At 39.7% G+C, this 15,374-nt stretch overlaps 1 protein-coding gene across 6 annotated transcripts in view; it reads right to left on the reverse strand.

The window, feature by feature from the left end:
• Window positions 1-10,439, reverse strand: part of zswim8 (zinc finger, SWIM-type containing 8) — a 32,966-nt gene extending 22,527 nt beyond the window's left edge. For 2 of the 6 annotated variants that reach the window (XM_046401417.1, XM_046401415.1), the window contains exons 1-2: window positions 8,456-10,275; window positions 614-767 (exon numbers count right to left, since the gene is read on the reverse strand). In XM_046401417.1, coding sequence (XP_046257373.1) covers window positions 614-767; window positions 8,456-8,633 — 332 coding nt within the window. In that variant the 5' untranslated portion in view covers window positions 8,634-10,275. Of the gene's footprint in view, window positions 1-613; window positions 768-8,455 lie in introns of all 6 variants that reach the window. The other 4 variants (XM_046401416.1, XM_046401413.1, XM_046401418.1 and 1 more) reach the window with 3 other exon arrangements.
• Between the last annotated feature and the right edge of the window lie 4,935 nt (window positions 10,440-15,374).

Genomic DNA, 15,374 nt, shown 5'->3' on the forward strand with positions numbered 1-15,374 from the left:
ACACCTGACCACTGCAAAGCTGAAGCGATTGTCTCTGTCTGTTTGTGCTTGTGCAAGTGCGTGATGAATCTGAGAGAAGTCAATGGTTACACATAATCAACAGAAAATAAAGGTAGGGTTGGAATCTGACAATGAAATTTTGGCTGTTGTCAACATTAATTAGGTTGGCTTAAAACAGATTCTGCCTCTTCAGACAGCAAAAGCTAATTAGAGATTGAAATTTGAATTTTGCAAATATTAAGCTAAACCTTATTGATTTGTTTAAGGATTTGAATTATTAAATTATGATTGAATAAATGCAGACAATTTGGATCCAAACCTCGTGTCGCTACCAGTTTGACACATAGCAGTGTGTCTGAGAGCTTCATTACATTCAAACATTCATTACCAGTAAGCTCCAAGTTGTACGGAAATTGGCTTAGGTGATTTCACTGTATAAGGGGGGGAGTTCCTTCTGACAAAATGAACTTTCAATTAGTTTCCAAAATCTCATCCATTGTGAAAACTAATGTCTGGTTAACAGGAATCTATGTGCATAATTAGATGAGAACTCTATTCTCCTGCCACAACAGTCACGATTTACAATGCATGTACAGCTCAACAAAAAACTGACCTGATGTCCTCCTCATTCTCGGGGAAGCTCCAGTAGGCAATGCGGAGCTGGAGCTGCTCTGGAACAGGCGGGTAGACCTTCTCCACCACTTCAAACGGGATGTGAAATGCTACTTGCTTCGCTGACAACTCCACCAGTGGAATCACCTGGCCATCTGGGAGGAAGAAAGACTTCAGGCAGTCTGCTCATTCATTATCCTTCACTCAAGTTTAAACTGCAGGTTGAATGTCATCGACTACCTGACAAAAAGTGCTAAAAGAGTCACTTAACAGCAGGCTGAAAAGAAGTGTCTGTCACTTTATGCCCTTTCCGGTTCAACGTTTCAGACTGTTACACATCTGAAACAAGTTGAGTTTGATCCAAAGTGTGCTCTCTCACACCTGATGTCACCATGTACTGACACACCTAGGGTACACTTACTACATCACTGCATCAAGGTGAGAAGATAAATCACTTGAGGTCAGCAAAAACAAGACTTCTAGCTGTTGTTACCAATATGTTAATATGAAAATCTACTCTAGAGGTCAACTTACAGTCGATTGTCACAGCCGATACAATAATGATAAGTTTGTAACAGAATAAAGCTAACAGTCGATTAGATATCACCACATGCTTTATGAATGTGTGCACTCAGGCAGGAGGTTTTGTCTTGCTGAACACTGACAGTGGAGAATCCAAAGCAGAAACTACAACAAAACCTGTATAAAAACAAGTGAGCTTAGTTTTATCAATGACACATTACACCAGTATCCATTTTTTCCCCATTCTACAAAAATGACATCATGCTTTGACAAACTAGTCCAAACTAGCCGAATGCTGGCACAGCCCTAAGAACAGTAAAGTTATCAATATGTTGTTAGATCTTTCAAAACTTATAGTGGGCTGTAATAAACCCAGCAGGCTGTGAGGGCAGGGGGCAAGAGCAGAGCAGATGTGCAAAATATTGATGATACAAAAACTGCAAGCAACGAAGAAATCAAATCAAGCAGTGTGTGTGTGTGTGTGTGGTGAGGGGGTGTGTGACTGAAGTCTTATTGTGATCACAGTTGTGTGCCACTGAGCGAAGAAAAACCGATGGGTCTCAGATTACAGACCTCATTTTCCCACTACTTGTGCTTCTCTTGACCATATATGGAGGAAAGCACTCCGTTCATATAATGCCATGGTGTAAAGCATGGACATATAATTAGGACTGGATAGTGTTGGAGGTGGGGCTCCATTCATTCCTATGAGCATTGCTCAGTGGCACATGAAGCCAAAAGTCACTTCCTGCCGTAATGAGAACACCCGGATGAATTCTTACTGCACATGCTCACTGGGTCACTGTGTCCCTCACGTCCACACTTGAGACTTCCAGTTTAACCCACTGCCAACATGAACGGGGATAAAATAATTTAATCGTACAACTATAGCCTTTGAAAATGTTTTTAGACCAAATGGTTCAAATTTTAAACGAGTCAGTCGTTTTACAGCCAACACGACTTGCCACTACGTTAAATTGGTTTCAAAGCTGGGCACCCTTCCTGAGGGCTTGGTGTTAAGGCTGAGGGGATCACGGTTACAGACCTATCAAAACAAGAAACTAGTATCAGTCATATAGCGTGGGCATAAATCAGTGAGTTATACGACTGCGTGACAAAAAGCACAAAAAGGTTTAAAACCAGGAACCAGAATGCAGTCATTTACAATCTAACTGTATTTACTGACAAAGGGTTTATGAAGTGTTCCTAAGCCCATGTAGTAATATCCTTTTTAAATCCTGCCAGACAAAGTGGTGAACCTCGGCTCATCCTTACTAGTGAATGACTGAGCCTTTGGAGGATACACGTTTCACACCAGTCATGACACGGTCTAGATCTGCTCTAATTGGAAAGTATAATGAGGCAATTTTTGCTGTGACTTAGTGCTATATTAATAAATTGAACAATATTAAAAAAAAACTGAATCATACTATTACCTACCACCAATGAACCTGTTTACCTGTGGAATGTTCCAAACAGGTGTTTTCTGGTTAAACAGGTGTTTAACCATTTAACCCCTTTTTAACCTCTTTTTTCTTTTTTTTTTTGCACATGCCCCCTGTGTCACTTTGCATACCCCAGTTGGGACTAGCAGATAAAAGTGAGTCAAGTCAAATAATAAAGCAACAATTATTAACATTCACGTACTATTGTTGCATTACTACTCATTTTTCTTGAGCAAACTCTTTTTCCCTTTCATGGCAGGAAAAAGAGTCATATAGTTGAGGGACTGTCTTTTGTGCAACAGTGTAAACTTAGTCTTTAGGATTACATTTATATCAGTATTTGTGGTCTTTTGAAACTGGAAGTAGTAAAAGGGCAGCACAATTGAGCTCAATAACCAGATGCCGTAATTTAATTACTACAAAATCATCCATTTAAATTGTGTTTCACAGTTAGAAGAGTGTGAAATCAACATCTGTATGTAGTGTACATTACAGTACTATTAAGCAAATGGGACAGTCTGCCTTACAGTGAAGAGCTAAAGCCTGAAGAGAGAAGGGTAGTAACAGAGTTCATGTTGCCAACCTATCATTGGCTGTGGCAAGTGAAAGACAGCAACCTGTCCACCAATCAGCTGCCAGCACAGAGGGAAGCCACTTTAACAGCTGCTCCTTTGTAGCTAGCTAGTGATGAGCTGAGGACTTGCCTTCCTCATTTCCTCAGTCCATTTCTCTCCACAGGGTGCACTCCATTAGTACACTGATGTACACCTAAGGCGCACCGAGTGGGATATTTAGCCCACTATTTAAAAGCTACCTCTGCCGTTAAACTCACAAGCTCCAGCTCTGTTTAAGTGAAAAGGAAATTTATTCTGACCACTCAATTGAGACAGACAGACACACACACACAAACTGTATCGGTGCCGCTCTACAAAGACATCCCCAGTTGATTATTATTGATCAATCTCTGTTTACTTTGGTCTTTACACAAAAATAAATGAATGACTACAGCAGGAATTACTGCCACAAGAAGTTCATTGAATTGATGTGACAGTTATACAGACTACATCCCTCCTCTCATCAATAAAGGTTTCTTCCTCCATTTCAAACACACATTCTGTTTTATTTACTGTGATATATAAATGTCAGTACAGAATTCCCAAAAATGTTTGAGGTAATTTAGTAACAGTGTCAGTAAAGAGGTCATTTTCAACTATAAAATGCTCCATCTTCTACACATTCTTGTCATTATTATTTAACTAAAAATGGACATAATAATAATGGCCTAAATTAAAAATGATTGTTACATGTTCATATAAAAGGAAATAATAAATTCATTTAAATTAAATCTCTTTTCAAGCAAATCATCGGTGACATATTGTAAATAATGCAACATGAGTTATTGTGTTTTAAGGGCGCAAATGGAGAAATCTCCAGAAAAGTCTAGCTGTAGTCTACAGGGCATTTCAAATCAGAGAAAAAAGATTTAGACTGTGGATCTTGGTTATGATCAAACAGATTATAAATATAATTTGTTAGCCAGACCACCCACTCCTAATAGTCCATCTTACTGGTAAAAACTATGTTGAGATGGATATCAGAGCTCTCTTTTCTTGATGATGGTGACTGTGTTTGGGTTCAAATGCAGTAGAAAGGTTTATTCAGAGCAGATGTGCTTGTTAAGTCAATAAGAGTAATCTTTATATTATCAGCTCTATATATAATTTCATCACTAGCTGATGGCCAATAAATACGACCATTATTTCATCAGTCTGATATATATCGTGCATCCCTACCAGGCATAGTTCATCATATTAATGCTATGTCATACACTGCTGACACCAGAGATTACTTTTATAGCGTTCAGTGTGTCAGACTATTCTCATCAGTCGTGTTTAGCGCACAGACACACACACAGCTCAGGTGGATACAGTGATGATGTTTTCAGATAGCTGGCGTTAGCGTTGGTGGAGATACAAACATCAGATTGTGAAATCTGGACTGGTCCATGGATCAGTGACATCAGTTGGATATTTGATGAGTGAATTATGTCTGGATTGGAACCTACCAAAGCTGGATCAGTTTTGACCCATGTTTATACAATTTACAGAAATAAAAATTCACTGTTTTGCTTTAAGGAAAAAGTCACAAAGTCAAGTAGTGCTTTCCACAAATTGAAAAACTCTGTTTAAATAACTACAGCACTTATCCCTTGGGATACAGGCTTCATGTGTAGCAGCCACATAGTATTTGGGACTAGTATTTGTGGCAGGAAAGAGGCTTTGCTTTGTTTCTGGCAGTATCTTGACTGTGGCGCACTTTTTAGAATCTATGATAATCTGGTCACAGCGTCGCTATCCAGAATGATGTATGTGAAGAGTTTGACAGTGGAAGGACGCTTCCACATTCATCTGCTGAAAGTGGAAAGTCTATGTGCTCATTAAAAATCCCGTTATTAGGCCCTACAAGCATGATTTGGGACATCACAAATGGTGTGGAAGCCAGTTGTTGTCCATGCAGTTGTATGTACAGCTGATGAAAGGCACAACGTATACCTGTCCATACATAAACTTACAGAAAACCATTCCCCTCCCCCAACAGTTTTTTCAGCTGCTCGGCAGATGGTCAACAGGCTTTACACACACCTGTCCCTGTTCTGTTGTACATGTTATGCTTCTCATCCTTTATAAGACATAAAAACTATTATCTCCTCATCGTCTTACATGTCTGCTGTTAACAAGATAAAACTTCAGTTCTATTTAGCATAGCAGACAGTGTGTACCCTGGCTGCTGGAACTCAATGAGAAGAAATATTTAGGAACATAAACATAGGGCTTTGAAGGTATGGATCTTTTTTTTTTTTTTTTTTTTTTTTTTTTTTTTTTTTTACCACAGTGAAAAAGCAAGGTATCCCTGCAGTTTTCCAGTTTATCTTTGCCTTCAGCCACATCAGTTAACCAGTCAGAGGCTGGATTCCTGACTTGCTGACCAGAGACTGGTGTTCATTTTAAAATACAGTTTAAAACCAGATAGATCTCTGTCCAGACAAGCACTTTAGCACAGTTTCAAATCTAATCATGCATAAAAATGCATATTGAATGATCATTCACACACACACACTGGGCACACGAATGGCTGGTGGGAACAGGAATCAGTCTGTCTCTGCTTTGATGAAAAATATGAACGTTTTTACCTTCAACTATTTCTAATACCTCTGCTATGTTCTAATATATGTTACAGTTAACAGGGCTGGTAGCAAGGCAACAAGTATGTTTTCCTGAGAACAGGAAAAAAAGATGAGACAGGGAAACTTGAACCGCCTTCCCAAAATCCTCCCAGATAATGCTACTTTTATTAAAACGTTGCCAACAACACTGTTTTATCTTTCTTTTCCCATCACTGTATTTTCTGTGTCATTATGAGTCTTACCATATACAGAAAAGATAACATACAGTCCTTCAGTTTCCCAAGTATCATAATACATACATGGGTCACATTTTAAAATGATACTTAGAGCCGACATACACGTTTAGTTGGGCTATTCTTTAAACTGAATTTGAACTGTATTTCCTTTACAGCAGGTAACCCCTTCTCCTAAAGGTATCGTTATTGTACAATGTCCTTGTAAAGCTGCATCACTAAAAGCTACCAGAAGAACAGTAATTCTGTACGATAAAAGTGAGGCTAATGTTAAATCAAATGATGGGTGTAGTGGAAAGTGCTCACAAAGAATTAACATCCTCTATGCAGCTACCGAAATGAGCTTTTCAGTCTCTTTTATCTCACTGATTTGACTGTATGGTTCGGTCTCTGTGCTTAATCAATTGCTGAATATTAATAAGTGTTCTGATCATCTCAATTCTGGCCGCTCTGTGAAAGAAGCTGGCAGAACAGTCAATAAGCACAATGTACATCAGTAATCTGTTATAGTCTTGAAGGACTGCTACAACATGGAAAGCGAGGGTGGTGTGACAGAGAAGTCATACACATCAAAGGATGTCCAAAGATGACTTTTCAGTAGCCTTGCTAACTAGGCTGCTGATCCAGCCACTCATTTTCCAACTGCAAAGCATTTTGTGTGCATTTACACCTCCATTAATGTGTTTTTCCCTGATCTGGGAAAGGTACCGAGACCAAATGGGGTTTATGCGGTGACATTATGTTTGATAATATGACAGTTTGTCTCCCTCCTTTCTTTGTACCTTATTGATAACCCATTCATAAATTAACCACAATACTGATGAGGGCTTCTTTGGTATGCAGCTATAAAGCCTGAGCTGGGCTGCCTTACAGTTCAGAGCTCTTCTGTTCTTTGATGAGTTAGGAGGGTTGTGATGCCTTAGAGCAGTCACATCTGTCTTTATTACTGCAGCCTGTGTAGGATAAAACCTTCTTTACAGCCCACAATGTTACCATATTCTCAAACCTGCCACATTTGCTTATCTCAAAAATAGAGAAAAATTGCAAGTACATTCTTATCTGTCACAAAGGTTAGTGTTCTTAGTTTTGCCATTTTCAAATATTGAAGGGAGGAAAGTTAAAACAAGAAGCAGACGCAGTGAGCTGTTAGATGAGGTGCAAGAATTTTGGTGCATTGGGCACAGTCAGAACTGCAGGTGACCTGACACCCTGGAACTTATTACCATACACATTCACTACAAAAACAGCTGTAAACCTACAAAAATTTACAGAACATTACACTCATGCAAAAATATTTTCAACTTTCCAAACCACTTGGGTTTAATATACTGCAGACATAAAAGCCAAGAAGAAAGTTTTTTATTCTCCGCAGTCAGTAGACAGAACACTTCTGTCCTACCAAAGACTAAAAAGCAGCTCTTGATAAAGAGCAAAACCTCTGACAAAGATGGAGCTGCTTCTAGCACTTGGCACTACTGTTGGTGTAGTGTGTGACTTCTGCTCAAGAAACTCTTTCATTATTGGTTGTCGTAATACAACTGAAGGCAACACCATTTGTGTGACACTTTGGATTTGAAATTTTTTGGAAACTACTAAACATCATAGTGAATGATGCATAGATAGAAAGTGTGGTTAAATGCAGTATTAATGAGACACATTTTAAGCTCTGAATCAAATGGTGAGGAGTTTCAAACAAACTTTTAAACAAAATTTAATGAATTTCAGAGAGAATCAGTGTGTTCGGATTGAGGAAATTTCAGTCATACTGAACTCTTGCTCTGTGGGTTAATAGAGTAAAACCCTGCATGCAAAAGCAGCTCATGACATTCATTCACTAGCATTCGTAGATGTTCCTGTAGCACAAGGCTTTTTGCATGTTGATGGGTTTAGTAAACAGGAACATGGAAGAGTCTCGAGAGAATAACCCCAGAGAAGAGCCTGAGGTTGCTATGAGGCATCTGTAGCCAGTGGCTTCCACATTCCCAGGGCACTTCCGCAACATTACAATCCTTATAATGATTAAAATACTCAGTACAAGTGCTCTTCTAAAACACTCTGGAATTGGGACTGGAGTAGTTGTTTGTGAAAAACTGCCAACATATGCACAGCGTTAAACTGACAAAGGAAAGTGGAGCAGATGGAATTATGAACTTTTTTTTTTTTTTTAAACTGAGCTGCAACAATATGAGTTACAGCCACAGTGCTTGGAATATTATCAAAGTAACAAGTTTGTTTCTCTATTGTATCACTACAGACAATCTGTCTAATAACTAACCAGTAGTATATTTTACATTATAATACTGTACCTAACAGGTTTACCAGCAACAGGTAAAACTGCTTATGTCCTTTAACACTGCTCTATTTAACACAATTACTGCCTTTCACACTCACTTTGGAACTTCCTGGGAGTATTTAGAATGAATGAAAAATGTTAAGGTGTAAGAGTGTCCTTTTCCAACCTTTAATCTTGACAGTTGGGGAGTTGGGTCCAGCGGACTGCTTCCTCCATCCCCTCCAGTTTTGACAGAGACTCTCGGCCTCTGAGATGAAGGAGCACAGAGAGTCTTCCTCGAACCGGTCCGAGTCTTCGAAGGAGAACCTCTCCCCATCCTCCCACTCGGCGAACATAAGTTCCATTACATCCACTTTTTAACTGCTTCGGAGTCCAGAGGACTGCGACTTGAGGCCACGGCTTTTCTTCAGTCTTAAAATCAAGGGGAAACCCGGCGAAAACTGTCCAACACTCGGGGAAAAGCAAGAGTCTCAAGACTGGGGGAGGGGAGGCCACTAGCAACCAAAACACAGCTGAGAGGCTTACCGCTGGGCCCTCAAACACAGCTACATAATACAAACTCTGACAAGGCGGTGGTCTCCTTTAAATAGTCTGTAAGCATATATACACAACAAAGCTACAGTTACTAAATGTTTATACGTAACTTCTCGTATGTTTTAGAGGTGCTTCCTCATATATTCAAATCAAAGTATTTGTCATTTAGATCGATTTATCCATCCACTCCATGCCGCCAGACTGAGTTGCGGCTCCCTTTACAGCCTGGAAGCTCCTGTCTTCTGTTTCTTCACTATTGCCGACTGCTGCCGCTGAGAGGACAAACGAGCCAAACATACCAGCTAAGTATCGTTAATGACAGACAGACCGACGAGTATTGAATGCAAAACTGAAAAATTCCAGCCACCGAACTGCTAAGAACGCGAATACATCATATAGCTTTGCAACACCTTTGGTTAGGGAAAGCGCGATTAAATTTATAAGAATTCATTAACTTAAATTGTTTTCCTTCATCCCGACATCCTACTCTTCTCAGCCAATCAACTGGACTACACTGGGTACCTCAATTATCTATTGTAGCATTATACCAATCCTGTTCAATCTCTCTCATAGCAAAATATTTGAAATGAGTCGATGTCAAAAACGCATTTTTGACAGTACTGCCAAATGTCTTTTTGATGAACAATTAGTGTGCTAAGTCTAGTTTAATGTTATTATGCTGGGCTGCTAATGCAAATAACGTTTAGCCGATGTTAGCTAAGGGCTAATTATGCTAATAACTGCGCATTGAGATGACAAAAACAAATGCCATGGGCTTAAAACGACTGTACTGAGGTTAAATTTTGTTTAAAACCCGACGCCAGACTCGTTCAGTTCGGTTTACCTTCGTTCTGGTACAACTATCCTCCGTTAGCTATGTATACGAGCACCAGAAAGCTAACCCCCAAACGGCTAACTTCAACTAGCTTAAATAGCTGTTTGTTTACATTTACTAGTGACGCTAAACACCTGTCGTGCTGTAAGGACTACATGCTTATTTATGTGGCCGATCTTCTGGACTGTTGTATTTTCCTTGGTTATATACAATTCATATTTCGATATTAATCCCCGCTCCTAGCTCAGTGTTTTCCGTTCTTTGTATTAGTGTTAGAGCCTTCTGTCTGACATTAAAAACTGATATATTCCTCAGTCAGCTCTGGTGCCGAAATTCTGATCAGTCCTTAGGTGTCCTCCTTCCAGAAAGGCATCGGTTGTCCTGGCGTCTAACTATCGTCTCTGCCTCCAAATGGCACCGGAATCCCCAGAATATCTCCCGTATCCCTCTTGTCCAGGCTCTATCAGAGTGTATCAGTCTGCCGGGGGAAGATGGCTCACCTCTCTCACAGTACCTCCTCTATCAGCTGATCACAGCTTCCGGCTGCCAGCTACACAGGCAGCCGTTGAGAGGGGTTTCAGCTCGGCAAGAAAAGAATGCAGCCAGACGAGGTATCAACAGAGCAAATACACTTTTAAGCATACTTTTACTGACCTTTCAAACATGATACTGGGAGTTCAGATTCGTGACATTTTATTTAGATATGTTATTTTGGTTTACCTCCAAAAGTCCCTCGTTTTTGACGTGTTATAAAGATGTCTGTAATACAGTCCAGCGACAAAAGGAGCTTCTAATTAATTGAAGCACGATTCATGCACACTCCGGTCGGGCTGTATTTAGAAAGAAGTGTTTTGTTTTGTTTTGTACGTTTCTGATGTTTGTGCTGTGCTGCGTCAAGAGATGCAAACGTGTCTCCTCATTTGTTTGGTTGCAAATGATTGATGGTTCTTTCTTTCCCAAGACCCTGCTGACAGAGCAGTTTAATATTGAAAGAATTACCACTTAGTATAGTATTGTTGGTACATTTAGAATTTTTTTTAAGTGTGTTGCATTACTGTGGCAACCTAAAATACATATTAGGACTATAAGCCATGCTGTTTACCAACTAGACTGTTTGCTGGTTTATGTAATTGGCCACCACTGCGTGACATTTGCATTTCTCCAAAAGTTCTCTTTCAACTTTGTGAATTTCCCTCACTGTGGGACTAATAAAGGACCATCTTATCTACCTTGTCTTATCTTTTTGCCACAGGGCCACAGTATTTTTTTCCTCAAGTGAATAGGAGGATCAGTGTTTTCCGCAACTCCTGATTTGGTAAATGACTTTAAATAACTTCAGTATTAATAACTTTGTTCTTAAATTATTCTATAATCAATACACAACCTAAGCATTCCAACCTGGATCCCTCTTGCTATGAGGTGACAGTGCTAACCACTGTGCCACTGTGCCACCTGTGATAGATTCAGTTCAATTCAGTTTATTTATATAGTGCCAAGTCATAACAACAGTTATCTCATGACACTTTCCAATTAGAGCAGGACTACACCAAACCCTTTAATCTGATTTTTAGAGACCCAGTAAAACCCCAATGAGCGAGCACTTGGTGGCAGTGGCGAGGAAAAAGCTTTGTTTTAGAACGCAGAACCCTCGGAGCAGACCCCAACTCAATGTGACGGCCATCTGCCTTGACTGGTTGGGTTGTGTGTGAGAGAGAGAGACTGTAAAAAGTGTAAAGACATGTCTACATGCTTCAGCCTTCATGTGGGACCTCATCAATAAAAACGTTCTAAAGATCATGCCCGATGGTGTGCTTTATATAATGGCAGCACAAATGAGGGCTTGGTCAGGAACAGCCATGGACCAGAAGAGAAATCGACCTTTTTGGAAGACAAGATCACAGTCGTGATGGCAGTGGAGGTTGAAGACAGGCAGCACATTATTCAGTGGACCGAGTAGTGGACTGGCACACAAAGCCAAATGTTCAGCTTGGCAGTGTGTCGCTGGTGAAGTAGACAAGGTGGGACAAGAGGACTCCACTGTGGCTGATATTAAAGCTAAATGATTCTGATTAAGAATTCAGTATGAAAAGATTACGTGACGCAGTGAGTCCAAAAAGGATAACTGTAGGTCTGATGTTTCCTCTCACCTCTAATTGATCGTTTCTTTCACATTGTTCATTAAGCTCACGCAAAGTTCACCACAGACCTGGACTACAATTCCCCTGTTGGTCAATCAGGGCGTGATGACGCCCTTTCTTGAATTCTTAAGCATGGTGGCAACTGGCACACCCAGTTCATCTTTGTCCTTCTGCTAAGCCAGAAACTCCGGTATCTTAAAGCCCTGTTGCATATCTTTTATTCTTTTCACCTTTTAAGTAGGTTACATGCAGGTGACACCTGCAGGTTTCTTTTGTTGTCTTCATTGAAACCCATTCATACCCAACCGTGCACCTTCCATTTAGTCAATTTCATGTAATTTCATTTGGAGAAATTTTGGAGAAACAGAAGAACAACATTTGACTTTCCTTATCTGAGCTGACGTTTGGGGGACCAATACTGCCACAACATGATCAGTATGGACAGGTTGGTAGTCACGTGATTAGCGTAGACAGTTAAAGGCAATGCAAAATCATGTTCAGCAAAAGAAAACACAAACAAAAAACAAATAAATGTATACACATATACACTGCTTAAAGCATCTTGATACGTTCTCAGTACATAGCCTTAGGGAAAAACAGCGAACAATGGTTTCCTAAAGACTCCAAAGAAAAAATAAAAATCAGGTACAGAAACCAAGAGGAGACAAGCTCCCCATTCAAACTTGGCTATTGTGTATTTTTTGATGCATATAACCAAACATTTTCTCTTCATAAAGGCCTTTTTAATCTGCTACATCCCTTACATAGTTTTCTGTATGGTCTATGCCTGATGTTTGTAGTGTTTTAGAACTGCAGAGGTTCACCTCTTTCCTAATGTGCAGATCCATGGGGTAATTGCGGGTTATAAGTTCTTATAGCATATTTATGTTCAGTCTTCAGTCTTGCCTTCAGTTTACACTTTTTCCTCTCACTATAAAAACAATCAAAATCAAAATGTTTTTACTAATGCACTCAAGTGTCTGCATCTGACTGCGGGGTATTTTATCTATCAGCCAAGGATGATGGAAACTGTCTGCCCTGAGAATGCTGTTATAGTGAGTTGAATTTATACATTAATACCTAAGTATGCACATCTCCTTTGTCATCTTTAAAGATCACGAAAATAGATTTCAGTCAAAGAAAATATAAGCTAATCTCCAAATTGCTAGTAGTGTTTTTGTTTTTTTGTTTTTTTAATTAATATGCAGCAATTTCCAAATAAAACAATATAGACTCATACAAAGTAATTTCTCTCAGTCATCATTTATGAGTGTTAAGAAGTATGTGGTATTGTCTGTATTTGCAGATTCTGCACTCTGCCTGTATTAACATATTTGCTTACTACTTTGCTGTGTGTAAAAGACTAGATCAACTAATAACTAAAATAACTAAAGAACCAGAAAGCTAAAATAAAGATTGGAGTACAGCATTTTTCTTTCTAATGGAGTGTGATGGAAGTCAAGTTAAATACAGATAGATAACATACATTGCAAAGGTGTTTGGAGTGCTTAGTGTATCATCAAGCAGACAGACTCATACTTCCTTGTGGCACTGGTTACGGATGTGGAAAGTGAAGCTCTCAAGCACTGAATCACTATGAAGCAGTTGTGTTGAAAATAGGGTATTGTTTCAAAGCATTTGCTACAGAAATGATGACATCTGCTGGACAAATTCTAAATATTGCATTTGTATGGATGAATTGAATTGAAACCAAGATGACACATTTAGTCAGACTGCCAATGGCCTTACAACCTTTATTATTGTCAATTTTTTTTATAAAGCTTGTATTATAGAAATTGAACCCTTATAAACACTATACAGCTATATATTTACATTCCATAGCAAACTAAACTGGAGATCCCATATTCAAGACCAGCATGACACATTTCTGATATGAGTGTGACATAACAAGGTCTCATTTGGGATGGTTGTTTACTTTGGTGAAGCAAGGTGTAGCTGCAACACATCTGTGTTAAAGATATGCTGTAGCAAACTCTTGGAGCTCCTCTTCTCCAATGCTCTTCATCTTGCTCCTCCTTGGGATGACTGGTCATCCAGCTTGCATGAACAACAATACAGAAGTATTGTTGTTCATACCAGTCTATGTCATGTAGCCTTACCAGCCCTTTGTATCCTTCCACTAATTACATTAGACTGATGCATCAGTTGGGGCACTGACCGTGCTCTGTGGTTATACACATATATTAATTTGGTTGTTATAGCCGACTATTCACATGCATCCCTGGAAACAGAAAGGAAACAAATCAGCAAAAGAATCACAGAAAAGTATAATATGGAGAAAAAGAAATCAACAGTGACAGCAATACTGGGATAACATGTACACTCAATCCAAAATAAAGTAAGAATGATATGGGGTTAACTAAGTTTTATGAAGAACTGAATCATTAAGAAGCAATGGTGTTGAAAATGATTCACTGTTTAAAAGCATTTGATAGCAATTTCTCTGGTTGGGGCTGAGACCATGATGAAATAGTTAGTCAGAATGCATGTGTTCTCACTGCTTGATTTTTACAATGTTAAAAATGAAATGATAGGGTTCTCTTTTCAGTCGCACATTTACAACACTCTTAAGTGGATGTGTAGATGTCAGAATATGATATGTGCCATGTTGCTTCCCAGGTTTCTGTGCGTCTCAGCTTTTTTGGCTTGTAAATTTCATAATCTGCAGCCAATCACAGACCATCTTGGGGAATATAAAGACTGAGGAGCTGCAGTTATCACAACTGCTGCCTGCTTATACCCAGAGTCCTTGTATTATTTGTGCTATTTGTGTCAGGACTGTAGTGTAGAGATAATTCATGGGTTCCTTGTGTGTTGTTGATTTACAGCACACAGTGCTGTGAGCCATTTGTCTTTTCTCTCTGAAAATCATCTTCTGCTAATGCAACCTCAGTTTATAATATATTTAAAATATATATATGTGTGTGTGTGTGTATTCCATCTCTCACCCCCTTCTGCAGTGGTGTGTGTCTTCCTCAAGCTTGGGTCCTCTACCAGAGGCCTGGAAGTTTGAGGGCTTTTGCGCAGTATCTTAGCTGTTCCTAGGACTGTGATCTTCTGGACAGAAACCACTGTTGTTGTACCTGGAATCTGATGGAGACACTCTTCCAGTTTGGGGGTTCACACCCCACAGTGCCCCGATTACCGCTGGCACCACTGTTGCTCTTTACTCTACCCATCTTTGCTAGCTGCTCTTTCAGTCCTTTCTATTTTTCGAGCTTCTCATGTTCCTTCTTCTTAATGTTGCTGTTGCTTGGGATCTCTATGTCTACCTCTACTGCCTTCCTCCACTGTTTGTCAGCCATCACAATGTCTCAGGGTGCTGGACTAGGGGTGAAACCCTCCATGCATGGTGAGGAGCTTCCTTGTCTCGATGTCAGTGGCCTCTATCTCCTCCTTTGTCCAGCTTATTATGCAAGCGGGGTATCTGATGACTGGCAGGGTGTATATGTTGATGGTCTGGACCTTGTTCTTACCATTCAGCTGACCTCTTTGGACCTGCGTCACCCAGTGGAGGTATTTGACTGCAGCTGACTTCCTTCCTCCTCATGGTTTCC

The sequence above is a fragment of the Scatophagus argus genome, chromosome 10 (genome assembly GCF_020382885.2).
Source record: "Scatophagus argus isolate fScaArg1 chromosome 10, fScaArg1.pri, whole genome shotgun sequence".
NCBI lineage: Eukaryota > Metazoa > Chordata > Actinopteri > Scatophagidae > Scatophagus > Scatophagus argus.